The 14,898-nt window shown below is 38.3% G+C and overlaps 2 protein-coding genes across 3 annotated transcripts; both read left to right on the plus strand.

Moving 5' to 3' along the window:
- The first annotated feature begins 317 nt into the window (after positions 1–317).
- Positions 318–7,418, plus strand: LOC113693885 (DEAD-box ATP-dependent RNA helicase 40). Its single transcript, XM_027212646.2, has 8 exons — positions 318–534; positions 1,034–2,245; positions 2,439–2,675; positions 3,430–3,498; positions 4,068–4,337; positions 4,426–4,776; positions 5,424–5,701; positions 5,874–7,418. Exons 2-8 carry the CDS (start codon positions 1,046–1,048, stop codon positions 6,931–6,933), a joined length of 3,465 nt encoding a protein of 1,154 aa, XP_027068447.2. The 5' UTR covers positions 318–534; positions 1,034–1,045; the 3' UTR covers positions 6,934–7,418.
- Positions 7,419–8,479: 1,061 nt separating this feature from the next.
- LOC113694086 (calcium-transporting ATPase 1, plasma membrane-type-like) lies at positions 8,480–13,231 on the plus strand. Of its 2 annotated transcripts, none has more exons than XM_027212939.2 (4): positions 8,480–8,723; positions 10,176–10,383; positions 12,690–12,744; positions 12,851–13,231. In XM_027212939.2, exons 2-4 carry the CDS (start codon positions 10,213–10,215, stop codon positions 12,877–12,879), a joined length of 255 nt encoding a protein of 84 aa, XP_027068740.1. In that variant the 5' UTR covers positions 8,480–8,723; positions 10,176–10,212; the 3' UTR covers positions 12,880–13,231. The 2 variants fall into 2 exon arrangements, with proteins under 2 accessions (XP_027068740.1, XP_071909288.1); XM_072053187.1 differs by lacking the exon at positions 8,480–8,723 and adding an exon at positions 8,746–9,961.
- The last annotated feature ends 1,667 nt before the right edge of the window (positions 13,232–14,898 follow it).

Here is a 14,898-nt window from a genome sequence, read left to right on the forward strand (position 1 = left end):
TCCGACAAATTAAATAAAATTTTTAATGTGTTTAAATTAAATCAAACGTTTAAATCAAATGTTTAGATAAAATATTAAAACATGTTTAATATTATCAAATGTGTTCATATTATCAAATTAAACACATTTTATATTATCAAATGTTTAAGTAAAATATATTCTGGTTTCTAATATAAAAAACCATCAATTGAACAATCACTAATTGCATTCTTAAATAAGTTTTTAAAACCATTTTATTTAACATACAGATACAAAACTTTAGCACAATTACACTCTTTTACCTAGCGCCCGCGCATCGCGCGGGACACCTCCCTAGTTCCAGAGAATTCTACCTACCTGAACCCTAAGCACCAAAGCAATAGAAGAGCAATACGCATAAAAATCCACCCTTTCTTCCACATTTGCTCGATTCTCACAAAAGCTTGGAATCGGCTCATCGGTTCTCTCTCTCTCTCTCCGTCAATCGCCCTGATCGGAATAAAACCTTAATCAAGCTGGAAAAGAGGGAGAGACCAACAATTCTGAACTACTAACGTAAGCGATTCTTCATGGACTCAATTTTTTCTCTTTTTTTCTTTAACAATCATATTATTATTCCTTTGTTTTTTTTTTCGAAGTTATGAATAAGTTGTCAAGATACGATGCAGCATGCTTTTTTGCTTTCGGGATTACGAATTATTTATTAGTAATGATATGTCGTTTTGTTTTCGTATGTTTACTTCTTCCGGGATTATTTCTAGGTTTGTTATAGGTATAATTAGGTGGACGCTTGCTAGTAATACTTATTTTGGTTGTAATCTTTGACATAAATAATAATTGATTGCTTTTTTATGCACATACAAAAGGGAAAAAATGGAATTTCGGCTCATGACTTCCTGTTTTGGGTAGGTTTGCCAAGTTTGTTTCTGAGCTATGCGCAAGTATTATAGGGAATTTTCAGCTAGCTTCTTTGTTTAGATTAGGGTTTTGGCATTATGAGGCGTTTCCGGGCTTATTTATGTGTTCCTTTCTTGTTCTGTTATCTTGGTTATAGGGCTCATCAAGAATGGCGACTGCTGAGGCAGCACCAGCGTCACTAGGGCCACGCTATGCTCCCGAAGATCCTACTCTGCCGCAACCTTGGAAGGGATTAATTGATGGTAGCACGGGTGTTTTATACTACTGGAATCCTGAAACTAATGTTACGCAATATGAAAAGCCTACTGCTGTTGCTCCTCCATTGCCCCCCGGTCCACCTCCTTCAGCTTCTACCCCTACTTTGGCTCCAATTCCAGGCGCTAGGACTACCCAAGCAAGTGAAGTCCAAAACCAGCAAATGCAGGCCCAACAACAAGTACAACAAGTGAATCCTCATTTGCAGCAGCAGCAGCAGCAACAAGCACTGATATCACCTCATATTGTTCAACGGCATAGCTCGCAAATACCACCAACTGGGCAGCAACAGGGTTCACAGTTGGTTCCTTCTGTGGAACAACAGGGGCAGCTAACACCACAGCACCTTAGGCCACAGATGTTGCAATATGTTGGTCAATCAACGCCATCGCAGTCGGGACAAGTACAGGTCCCTCCTGGATCACATGCTCCACAACAACCAATGCAACAAATGGGCCAGCAAACTCTCATGTATCAAGGTCCACCCGGAGGGAATCCACAGACCCATCAGTTTCCCCACCAACAGACTCAGTATATGCCATATCAACAGAATGTACTTCAGCACGGACATCAAAATTCACAGCAACAGACTCTCCAAAGGCACCACTTTTCCCATCAACAGGATCACAAGATGGGGTTCCCACCTCGGGAGGATATTGATTCACAACAAGGAAAGCAAGTGGGACATTCACCTGCACAGATTCAGTCTAGTGCTTCATCCTCAATTCAAAATCTTCCTGCTGGTAGTAGTTCCATGCAGGCACCTCAGATGGGTGTTCAACCTAATCAAGCTACGCAGTTTGGTGGCTCCTCAGTCAACATGCAGCAGCCTGCATCTTTATTACAGTTGCAGCAGGGTGCAATGGATTTGCTTCAACCTCAGCATGGCTCGAGGTTTCAGAATCAGATGGGCCCCTCAATGATGCATGCCCAACAGCCAAAGGGACCCCCATTTGGACCAAATGTGGGCTATGATGGAAGCCCTCTTGGAAGAGCTGGAAATGATTTGTATTATAACTCTAACAAGGATGGCCACGTGATGGCTCCTCAGCAGCCCAAGCTTGCTGCAATACCAATGGCAAGAAATAATCAGGTCCTACTCAATAACATTTTTCACCTTTCTTTCCTGTTATATCAACATACAAAAGTAACATTATTCCACTTTCTTTTTTTCTCAAATGATTGAGCAAGGTTGCTGTAGACCCTGGGTGTAGTTTGGAGAAATCAAATTACATTGACATCTACCATTTACTTCTTTATATAAAATTGTTGGTTTCTTATATTAGGAGATGAGGAGGGGGGATGTTCACCTTCAAAATGTCGTACCAAGTCATCCTGGGGGACTGAGTGGTGTAACTGGGCCACCTATGCATGACTTATATGGTCATGCAACTGGTGGTCCACTATTTCCAAACGATTCTTTCACAAGGCCTCCTCCAGGCATTATAGGACCCTCAGATGCTAATGCAACTCATCTCTCGCCTGCTGATGTTTATCGCCAAAAGCATGAAGTAACAGCAACGGTTCGTTATTGATTCGCTCAATGCTAAAGATGTATATTTGGTTGATTTTTATCATTCACTGTTGTTTATAAAGATTTAAATGGTTGAACTTGTCCTGTTATTTGGTGCTTATTGTGGGTCATAATTGAGTGGTATGCTAGGGCCCGACATCAGATATTCTGTAGGCCTGCAGGATAGAGTGTGTGTCAGAAGAGCAAATTTCTTGAATTTTACATCCCTTATTTTTTTAAAAAAAAAAATTGTTTCTGTTTCTGTTTGGAAGAACAAACTTCTTGAATATAACATCCTTATTTGTTTGGATACTAGAGGATAGGATCAGCTGATATGGGAAATTGAACTTGGTCAAGGGTATAGACAAGCGATACTAATTTGGTTTTTGTGAATATATTCTGATTATTAAGCTGTACTTTGTTTGCCACTGAATTGTTTGGGTGTATAAAGTTGTGCGTCCTATCGATTGTATGGTCATTGTCCATTTAAAAGCACATTGACATCTCAACTAAATTACACTATATTTTCCCCACACGTCCTTCACTATTTCATGGAGAAATGATACTTTGTGTTGTCTGCATGATATCACGTTGAATACATGTCATCTTGTTCTGCTTGTTGGTCCCTTACTGATTAAGCTTTTTTTGTGGCTTTTTTACTTCATTTACTGGATTACCTGCTCATTTTGTTTTTTTATGCTGAGCCCTGTTTATGTATAACTAACTCTGAGTGTTCATGTCTATTGTTTGATCAAATTGCTCAGGGGGACAATGTTCCTGCTCCATTCATGACTTTTGAGGCCACTGGTTTCCCACCAGAAATACTGAGGGAGGTAAGTGCTTTCCCTGTAAGAAGCTAATTGTGCAAGGGTGCATATAGAAGATCTGAGTTCCATTGTGCTCCACTTTTATGTTTTTCCTCCCCCCTAAGCTTTATTCTTCAGGCTTATCAGTTTTCACTTGTCGCAGGTGCGATATCTGCTCCACAGGAGGAGCACATGTCGTACGCTGCAGTGCTTATGCTCATACTTACGCCACAACTATTCTCAGTTTTTGAGGCTGCAAAATGGACGGTTGGAGCCTTCCTTGGCAGTTTCTTGAAGGGTGGTTGGCCCTTCATCCATATTACAATATTTGTGTGACTGGGTTATCTACCTTGTTGGCTCTGCCTCTTCTATTTTATTTGCTCCCTTTTGTTGCCTCAAGTTGCTTCAGTAAGCAACCACCCACCTATGGGTTTCCTTTGGCAGTCCTTTCATTTGTGTAAAATTTTTTATTTCCAATTGAAAATTTTGGTTTAGATTGTGTCATCAGATTTTGTATTGTCTGTTTGTTAAGGCTTTGTTTGACATTTTCCTCTCATAATTTTCAAGGGGTTCATTATGTCATATTCTTCTTTCAGATACAGTTGGCTGGTTTCTCTTTTCCCACACCAATTCAGGCGCAAACTTGGCCAATTGCTTTACAAAGCAGGGACATAGTTGCAATTGCAAAGACAGGTTCTGGGAAAACATTGGGATACTTAATCCCTGCATTCATGCATCTCAGAAGACTCCACAACAATCCCCAGTATGGCCCCACTGTGTTGGTTTTAGCTCCAACTCGTGAGCTTGCCACACAAATACAGGATGAAGCTATCAAGTTTGGTCGATCTTCCAGAGTTACTTGCACAGTGGGTACTTCAGTCTTTTTCTTAAGTGTTTGTGTTAAATTCTACCTTACCTTTGGGCTGATGGTCTAGATTCATTCTTTTCTTTCAGTGCCTGTATGGCGGTGCTTCCAAAGGCCCTCAGCTAAAAGAACTGGAGAGGGGAGCAGATATTGTTGTTGCCACTCCTGGTCGGTTGAATGACATTCTTGATAGCAAGAGGATTGATTTTCGGCAGGTCTCTTTTCTTGTGCTTGATGAAGCTGATCGAATGCTTGACATGGGTTTTGAACCTCAGATTCGCAAGATTGTTAATGAAATACCACCACGGAGACAAACACTCATGTACACTGCTACTTGGCCTAAAGAAGTGAGAAAAATAGCGAATGATCTTCTTGTTAATCCAGTACAGGTGAACATTGGGAGTGTAGATGAACTTGCTGCCAATAAGTCCATCACACAGGTAATGCTACATTTTGGATGTTACCTCTGTCATCCAAAGAAATGCCTGCCCTAAGACAGATAAGTACAAGAAAATTTCTAGGTGACGTGTGCTAGCTTAGAAGTTAGTATTATGGTTTTTGTCATGGCTGAATTTTTGGGTTGGTCCTATTCATGTTACAACTAACGAGGTGCTTTCTGCTCTAATTACTGGTACTGTTGGCAATCTGGAGTAAGTAATTTTCTTGTGGTTGCCTGTTTAATTTTAACCAAGTCAACTTTGAGTGGTCAACCATGTATTTTAAGTATAATGTAATTTTTTAGTGTGCCTACTTTCTATAGTTTTTCCTCTTTTCTTTCATTTTTTTTTTAAATTTTGGTAATAAGTGAGGTAGTTTTATGATGGGGCACGGGAAGAGTGCAGTCCATGCATGTAAATGGCACTTATCTGGAAGATCCTGTGAGTTACTCCTTATAACCTAAAATAGCATCTGAGCTGAAACTATGGGTGTGTTTTTCTCTATTTAGTTTGTGGTGGATTTGTTGACTTGAACAGTGGAGTTTCTGGTATTTTGACCAGAATGTGTCGAAATTTGTCGCTAGGCTAAGCCTTACCTTTTTTTTTGTTGGTGTCATTTGGTCAATAAGTGAAAAAAATGTCTATTGCAGTATGTTGAAGTGGTCCCTCAAATGGAGAAGCAGAGACGCTTGGAGCAAATTCTTAGATCCCAAGAACGGGGTTCCAAAATTATCATCTTCTGTTCAACAAAAAAGTTGTGTGATCAGCTGGCACGTAGTATTGGTCGCAACTTTGGGGCTGCTGCAATTCATGGAGACAAGAATCAGGGCGAGAGGGATTGGGTTCTGAATCAATTTCGATCTGGGAAGACCCCAATCTTAGTGGCCACTGATGTTGCAGCACGTGGGCTTGATATCCGAGACATAAGGTGAGAAAGTATCTTCTTTTATGTATTGACTAATTTACTTTTTCAGGATCAGTAAACATTCTACTGCAATTATTTCTTTTTGTCCAGTTGTTATATTTCCTTTGGACTGTTTAGACCAAAGACCATGGGTTTTAATTCCTTATCTGCCTTGTCCGAATGCTCTATCTTGCAGGGTTGTCATCAATTATGACTTCCCAACGGGCATTGAAGATTACGTTCACCGCATTGGAAGAACTGGCAGGGCTGGTGCTACAGGTGTGTCTTACACCTTTTTCTCTGAGCAGGATTGGAAATATGCTGCGGATCTAGTTAAAGTATTGGAGGGGGCAGATCAGCAAGTACCGCCAGAAGTAAAAGATATGGCTTTACGAGGTGCACCAAGCTTCAGCAGGGATCGAGGTGGGATAAATCGTTTTGATTCTGCTGATGTTGATGGTGGTGGTGGACGTTGGGAATCTGGTGGCCATGGTGGGATGAGGGATTTTGGCTCTGGTGGCCGAGGTGGGATGAGGGATAGTGGCTTTGGTGGCCGTGGAGGGATGAGGGATGGTGGCTTTGGCGGTCGTGGTGGGATGAGGGATGGTGGCTTTGGTGGCCGTGGTGGCTTTGGCAACCGTGGTGGGATGAGGTACGGTAGTTTTGGTGGCCGTGGAGGGAGAGACGGTGGATTTGGTGGTGGTGGTGGTGGCCCTGGTGGTTGGGATAGGAATGATCGTTATAGCATGGATGGGCGAGGGCGTGGTAGGGGACGTGGACGGGGCCGATTTGATAATAGAAGAGAGATTGGAGATAGAAGTAGAGGCAGAAGCTACAGCTCCAGTCCTGAGAGGGTACGAACGTGGGGTTATAGCAGGAGCAGGAGCAGGAGCAAGAGCCGAAGCCGAAGCAGGAGTAGGAGTTACAGTCGGAGCCACAGTAGGAGTAGAAGCTGGTCACGCAGCTATAGCCCAAGGCGCAGCCGAAGCCGCAGCCCCAGCTATGAGAGATATGAGAGGCGGCGACGCAAAACTAAGTTTGATCAGATGGATGTGAACGTTCCAAATGCTGATGTTCCTTCCGAGTCAGGTATGTCTCCCATGTCTCCAGGCAGACAGGGCAACGGATTTTCTGGGTCTGGGGCTATGCCTGCGCCTGCGCCTGCGCCTGCTGTGCAAGTACCTTTTATTTCAAGCACTGATCCTGGCACCACTGGATCTCATCCTACCAATCCAGGCATCGATCCAGAGGTTTGACACAGTTGGCAAATTCCATCTGGTCGTCAAATGACAACTGCCTCACCAACATTCTAGCGTACCGCGGAAGTTCAGTTGAGGTTGCTCAGACCAGATGAGGCAAATGATTATCTGCTGGCCTTTTGAAGCCAAATGAGTTTCATATAAGAGAGATTAGGGGGAAAATCTGAGCAGTAATTATGAGGATACAATGGCGGCCTCAAGTTTAGTCGGATCGTATTTTTTTTTCCAATCAGCATTGAACTCTTTACTGGTTCATCCCCGTATTTGGGAAATTTTGCTCTTCTTATTTCATTTGGGGCACAGGTTGTGGGGAGGAGTGCCAAGTGTCAGTAGTTGAGCTCAAGATAGATGCAAACTAATGCAGTCTTTGACTAATGATAGAACACTCGCTAGTAGAAAACTGTTTCGCTGTTATAATTTGTTACAGAAGTTCTTTTGTAACCGTTTGTTTTATTTTTATATACTAATATCCTTTTAATAGACTCCGCTTGGTATAGAACGTGTTAGTAGTATACACGCTTGTTACTGTTTAAAAAAATTAATATTCTTCACATAATAATAAAAATATTATATATTTGTAGGTATAGATTTTGTTAAATTTTATTCCCATAATTATAAGTTTTTAGATAAAGAAAAATATCTCGTTCATCTCATGTCAGAAGGAAAAAAAATATTAGTGCAAAATTAAATTATGAAAATAATATTAAAGGTCTATGGATGGGTTTGTTTGGATCGGAAATTATTTAAAATTTTTTCAGAATAATAGCACTTTTTGCAATTTGATATTTATAAGATAAAAATGTGGTGGAAAAAAAATAGAAAGATGATTGAAAAAATAGGTTTAGATGCAATAAAAAATCTTTAGAAAAATTTAGCAATCTAAATAAATTATAAGGGCATATAAGCATGGTAAATTAAAAGAACACCTCTGGAAACTTTGAACTCCAAATCAACCATGTTTCTATCTCTTTTTTTTTTTTTTTTTTTTTTGTATTGCCAACAAAAAAATTTGTATACTTCCACATACAAAAAAAAAAAAAAAAATCTAGATACTAAAAGAAAATTTTTTTAACCGTATGCACATCTCTAAAGAGCAACGAACAGTATTTCGATCATTTTTGGACTTTTAAAAATATTTTCACATTTTAATTTTTTTAATAACAATTTTTATTTTTTTCTTATTATTAAGTCAAATTAGCAAGATATATAAAAATATTATTTTTTATTATTATGTTTGCGAATATCGATTTTTTAGATATCAATTGTTTTGGGTGTTATCAAACATTAGAGTTTACTAATGATTTTAGTAACAAACAAACTAAAAAATGATGTTAGGGGATAAAGCGCAAAACAACATATATTTTAAGCAGATTCACCATAGTTAACTCTTAGGAGTACAAGTATCTTTTTGATATTATCTTTACACAATATTATAATTGACTAACAATTTAGGGGATGAAGTTTGAAAAAAAAAAAATGTTAAGTGACAAGGTGCAAAAGTGGCTCTACCTTAGGGGAGTTCTTGTGATTAACTATTTTTTAAACCGGATACCGTATGGAGGTGCCCATGGGCGCCCCTCCTGCATCTGCTACGTACAAAGGTGACGCGGGATTTATAATTTATTGCATTTCGTCAACGACCAACTGTGGAAGCCGTGTTGTTGCTAGGAAGCTTTCCTACTCCTTACGTGCACTTTATACTCCAACTAATCATGCTCTTCACTCTTTGCTCTTCGCTCTCTTCCTCTAACCCATCCGCTTGCAAGAAAAGCAATCTTCCGAAGCTGGTAATTATGGGCTTTTTCGTTTCTTTTTCATCCCCTTGATCTTGTTGTGTAGGACTTTGCAGCTATGATTTCTTAAAGGTTATAACTTGTTCTGCATTTAATTTCATATGATCCGACTCTAATGATTGGTGTGGGGTCCACGGATTTAGGGTGGTCGGATAATCAAGACATGAATTTGATCACGTGGGTTTTTACATTTTGCCCACTACTTGTATGATGAATTGTCATAGTTGGTGTTTTATTTTGTGCCCCTGATTTTGAACCAAGCCTATATTTAGATGAATTGGTTATTTAGGTTTAATTCTATAAAAGTGCGTAGAAATGTTTTAAGACCCTGCAACAGAATCAATAATGATAACTGATGTTTCAATTTTGAACTTGCATATGATTGGTTAGTTTGCTGTAAAGGAAAATTTTTCATGTTGTGTAAATGGGCTAGTGAAATAGGAGAAGTGATATTGGGCATACAAGAGGAGTTAAGGTATGGTGGATAATTAAACGTTTGACTGTATATGGGCATAGAAGAGGATTTAAGGTATGGTGGATAATTTAGCGTATGACTGTATATGCTACTGGTTTATCAGGTGGATGGAGTTCATATAAGTTCATCGTGTGTTGTGGTCCAGGTTGTGCTGAAAAGGAGATAATATTAGATAATTATTTTGTTGATGAAATAAAATGCTACAGAGTTTTATAGTCAGTTCATTAAGTTTCAGCATTTTCTCAAGTTTATTTTTGAAACACATATAGTTTGTGATTAGGTTCCTATTTAGGAAATAGCTGCTTACGTAACTTCAGTTGCCTACTTATTTGCAACGTTTCTCACTTATGACTGTGTGGAAACTTTTTCTTTAGGCTAGTTGTTGTTTTGAAGGAAATTGAATCTGGCTATTTGGAATGATGTCTTCTATTGAAGTTAGCCTTCTAAAGAGGAAAAGAAATGCTGCAACTTTCAATTTTAGTAATGACATGGAGTATGGAAGGTCAAGTAACCTATGTGGATGAAGATCAATATCTCATATTAGTAGGACATGATAAAATATTTTAGTCAATATATTTTCTAGTAGTTGCTTTTTTGAGACAAATAATATACTGTGGGGGGAAGATTGCAAGCAGAAGCTGAGAAAGTAGAGTTGTGCCAAGTGTGGGAGGAGGGGAGGGTGGAGTCAGAGAGTATTGGTGGTGGGGACCAAAGTTTCTTGGGAAGAGAAGAGAAGAAGTCCAGACATTTAGCCAAGGTAAATGATTGGGTAATGTTCTTAGAAAGAAGAGAAAGAAACAATTACGTCATTAATGGGTCATGGGCTGGCTTGGACTCATCTTGGCAAACTAAATAGTCAAATGTGGATTTTTTTGGGTCAATTTCAGAGCAAGCTCATTCACAGTGTTCCTTGAATAGAGTTTCTGCTGTGGATTTATTGGTGGGGACTTAATGCTGTAGAAACCTTACAGGTAGCTACAGGATCTGCGAGTGGATAAAAGCCTAAGCATGGAGAAGCTACTGAAGGAATTCAATGTACCGGCAAAGCATGGATCAGAAGAGGAGCTGAGCTTGTGGAGAAAGCTTGTCATGCCTGTCAAGAACCCCAAGCGGCGTTTCCGTTATGTGGCAAATCTTGACAAGAGATCGGCAGTCCAAGAACAAAAGGCAAAAATTGGAGTAAGTGATATCTTTTTTTCTCTCTAAGGTTATCCTAAATCTATATCCTCTTTATAGTTCAAGAAAATGCAAGTAGATAACCACCGTTTAAAAGGGAAATATATTACTTGCTAGATTTGTAGTTATTTAAGAAATTGGGATAATTTCAGAAACCTCCCTTGAGGTTTTTAACAATTTCATTTAACTCCCTTGAGACTTTAAAAATTACACATTCCTCCTTCGTCATTTAAAATGACAATACTACTCTTAAATATTTTAATGAAATTCCCTTGTTTGGTATGCTTATACTTAGAATGACTTTTAAAATCATTCTTTTGCCTTCTTATTCATTTTTTTTCAATTTTTTGCCAATAAAATTGTAGAATTATCACTATTATCTCTAGTTTCTATTGTAATCAAATGTTGAACTAGTGATTTTTTTATGAGTTAATTTTATATGTAATCCAATGTTTTTGCTGATTATTGTTTTCTATTTTTTGGTATTAAAATTAACAATAAATCAAAAGGAAATGGCCCAAAGCCACTACTAAATTTTGATAATCCCACTACTCAAAAAATGCATAAACTCTAAATGAATTATTTCAACATTTTCTTTTCTATGTTATAAATCTAAATGCATAATAAATATTATCAAAAGTATTCTATCATAGTGATAAAATTATTATTATTATTATAATTGTTTATCAAATAGTAGTTATGGACATGAAAAATTTGGCACATTTTCCTTATAATTATACTAGATAATCTTATAATTGTATAGGGAAGTAAATTAAAACTCATTATACAAGAGCATTTTTGGGTATTCACTTAAAAATTTGACCAAGTCAATATTATTTTAAGGTTTTTTTACTAAAACTATCAAATCAATGGAGGTAAGTGTAATTTTTCAAACCTTAGGGGAGTTCAGTGAAATTGTCAGAAACCTCAGGGGAGTTTTCTGAAATTATCCCTAAGAAATTTATGGTATATCTTCTGTTCAAATTTATAAGTTGTGAGCTGTGACTTTCATTTAAGCAAATAGCATATGAGCCAAGAACTTGAAGATGTGCTTAAGTCAATAGATATCATGTGTTAAGGAGCAAGGACTTAACCTGGGCACTTTTTTTAATAATTTTTTTTTGGATAAATTGGTCATATCAAGAATGAGATGCACAATCATTTACAGGATGCATGATTGAGTACAACGCCCAAACCTGTAAAGAGCATGTTGTTTTATTTCTGGTGGTCACTGTAGAACAAGAACATCTCCAAAATTTTAACTCCGTGTCTACTGAAAATTAGCAGCTATCCTCCCTAGAAAACGACCTTTTTTTTGCCTCTATTTCACTTGGCTTTGCTGAAATAGTCTGCTCTCCAGCTACCATTGCACATTGACCATTTTATCCCAATTGCACAGTGCACCTTTTGTTGTCAGTCTTCTCTCACAAGCTATCGACAAGATAAAGGCATGCTTTTTGACATTTTTTTGGGGGTAATTTAGCAGTAAACTTTGGAGGAACGGATCTATATCAGATAAAGATAATAACCATTGTCAATGAAAGGAAGATATTTTGGAGAATTCTCTGAACAAGATTCTCAGACTTACCCATCAGTTTCCTAACTTTAGTCCATACATAGAATTGGTTGTTAATGATGGTAGAGACTTTTGTATTTTCATAGCTAGAAAACAACTACATAAGGTGAGGAGAACAAAACCTGCATTGAGGCCCCTTAGGTGTGACTAATCATGCCAAAAGAAATTTTTTTGACTATTTGATCCATTTCTTGCCACCTATTTTGTCTTTGGCAATTTCTGCAATTTCCCCCAATTCCATGAGCAAAAGTTGAATACTAGGATACTTTCCAGAAATTGGCACCCTTTAACAAATGGAAATGCACCCATTTAATTTTCCTTTTTATGACAGAGATTTCAAATCTGACTTGGCATTAAGCTTTTATGTAAATTTTCAAGTTCATTTATCTCAGTCCACCCTATTTCTTGGGCTTTCATTGAACAAATGTTTTTAGTCCTTAGTTTCCACGTTGCATTTTTTACATGGTGCATCTAAAATCATTATTCACGAAGTTATTCATTTTCTCTTGGGGTTGCATTCATTATATGAGTAGACTATAATGCTTCTTTGTTAAGGTCAGTTTCTGCAGATTATGCCAGAGTCATTGTCTACAACTTCAAAGTCATTTGAACACATGCAGCAGTATTGATGTGATTGTTGTCAGATTTTCTTTTACTCCTTTGTGGATTGGTAATTGTTGTTTTCTATCTGCTTTGTCGAATGAACAATGGTCTTCTATTTTGTGGTTCACAGGAAAAATTACAGGCCTGCTTGGTGCTTTACATGGAAGAACTAGAGTCTACTGATGGTTTGTTTCTGGTCAATACTTATTTTAAATGAAGCTACCATGTAATGAACACCTGTAGATCCATTCTTTTGTTCTGCCTTATGTGTACTTTTGTATCTCTGTCCAGCTGGTGATGTACTTTATGAAGGGCTATAGAGGCAGAAGAAACACTCCAAGAAGATAAAGAAAAAGAATTTCTGAATCAGGCTTCCGCTGCAGGCTGTGGAAGTGAGTCATCTCAACGTGCATTGCCTATAATTTCATGAACTTATCTGTGAAATCATGATGACAGGTGATCCTGTCAGCTCTATATATGTGTTTTATGTTTGACTTTCTGGATAATGATGAAGCTGTGTTTTCTTATTGGATGTATAGCAAATCATGTTTTGCTATGACATGGGACCTTGATCTGTATCACTAAACAGAAGCCTGGTCTTCCACTCTCGGACTCTGGATTGCACCAATAGCTTGTATCTTACTGTGTGGTATAACTTGTTACTTTTTCTCATTGTTGGGTGATCAAAGCATATACTATACGCCTGTTCAATAGCCCCTATTGGACCTATCCCTTTTCCCTACAGTATAGGTGTAGGTGTCGGTGTAGGTGTAGAACGTCGACATCTAACAAAAAAAATTGTAACTTTGAATCCTTACCAGACTATATCGTGCTAGAAACCTTTAAAAAGAAAAAGAAAAAGAGAAAGAGAAAAACATTCCCCTTGTACCCGCGACACTCTTTAGCTCTTGATAGCATACGGAGCTTCTAAACGACGTCTTAGTCCTGGAAAAGGTGGCAAATGCACATTCATTCAGGTCCGTTTGTTTCAGTGAAAATTTTTTTTTCCCATGGAAAACATTTTCAGTGAAAATCATCTTCATGGGAAAAAATTACTTCCCTTCATTTTCATGTGTTTGGTGCACTTTTGGAAAATACTCCTCAAAGCCAAAACCCACAAGAATGTTCCCCTCAAAGATTCGTCAGTTTCCTTCTGCCAACTACCAGAACTCCATCCACACCTCTATCAATCCACCGCCCCAATCCAAATACTTCAAATTCCAAATGATTAGATCATAGTCCATGACCAGGAAGTCCATATTACAGGTCATACTAATTACCTAATCGCTATGTCAGTAGAAATTGCATCAAGAATGTGATCCTTGTCATTGATAGAACCATCAGATGTCACTGATGCTTGCAAATTTAATTTCAGCATCTTCCTCCAATAGCATCTCCTTCGCTTTTGCTACATTTTTCTTCGCAACAAACTTCTCAAGGCAAGACTCACTTTGGACATGGATTCTCTATCTCCATGGCTGGATTTGTATGCCGGTATGAGAGGAAAGGAATAGTACTAAGAAAGATAAGGAGGAGGGGGAGGTGGCTTGCGGTGGTGGTGGTGGGGGAGGCAGCTGCAGTTCTAGGTTAGGCACAATAGATAATTTTCAGCCATGATCTGAAAATTTTCGTTTAGTAAAGGACCGTGAGATTGATGAGCTCTGGGAGTTTATTGGAAAATAACTTCTGTACAACAAATGCGGAAGTCATTTTACTCTTGCTGGCGTAAAAGATTTCCCAGGGAAAAAATTTTTGCCAATCTTTTTGGCTGCCAAACACCCGAATTTCCTGAAAATAGTTTCAGTCCAGAAAAACACACCCTGAATAAATCAAATTTTCAATGCTGTCATCCAAAAAATGGCGTAACAAGAGAGTACACTTCCTGGGAATTCGAAACCTCACCCTCAACGGCTTCGAATTGTGAAGTCAAGGAAAAGAAAAGATTCAGCTCCAACTAGTGAAAAGAATTACGAGCGGCCCCTGCCATTCTTCTTAATTCTATTCCTAGGAACAGAGTCATAAACAAGAAAGGAAAATGCTTTAACAATCAATGAAATGGGCACCAAAGGATCTAGTTCCTGGTCTGTACTACCGAGTCTAGAAAAGTTTATGACATCGGTTCTAATTGTCCTTTAAGCCGGGACTAGGAACGGTTGTCACAGTTTCCGGGTAAATCTTTTGACTAAAGATAGTAATGTGTTTGGATTGCTTGCTGTTGCAATTGGTTTTAACTCCACTGGACAGTTACTCATTGTACTCTTACTGTCTTTGTAGTGGTAACTTGATTCATTCGGGATGACAAATTTCACCAAAGCATGCAAAGATCCTGTTTATAGTCC

This window comes from Coffea arabica, chromosome 6c, assembly GCF_036785885.1.
Source record: "Coffea arabica cultivar ET-39 chromosome 6c, Coffea Arabica ET-39 HiFi, whole genome shotgun sequence".
Lineage (NCBI taxonomy): Eukaryota > Viridiplantae > Streptophyta > Magnoliopsida > Gentianales > Rubiaceae > Coffea > Coffea arabica.

Coding starts and splice junctions, on each gene's coding strand:
- LOC113693885 (XM_027212646.2), top strand. CDS start 1,046: ATGGCGACTGCTGAGGCAGCACCAGCGTCACTAGGGCCACGCTATGCT. Junction 3,499..4,067: donor CACCAGAAATACTGAGGGAG/GTAAGTGCTTTC, acceptor TTCTTCTTTCAG/ATACAGTTGGCTGGTTTCTC. Junction 4,338..4,425: donor CTTCCAGAGTTACTTGCACA/GTGGGTACTTCA, acceptor CTTTTCTTTCAG/TGCCTGTATGGCGGTGCTTC.
- LOC113694086 (XM_027212939.2), top strand. CDS start 10,213: ATGGAGAAGCTACTGAAGGAATTCAATGTACCGGCAAAGCATGGATCA. Junction 10,384..12,689: donor AACAAAAGGCAAAAATTGGA/GTAAGTGATATC, acceptor TGTGGTTCACAG/GAAAAATTACAGGCCTGCTT. Junction 12,745..12,850: donor AGAACTAGAGTCTACTGATG/GTTTGTTTCTGG, acceptor ATCTCTGTCCAG/CTGGTGATGTACTTTATGAA.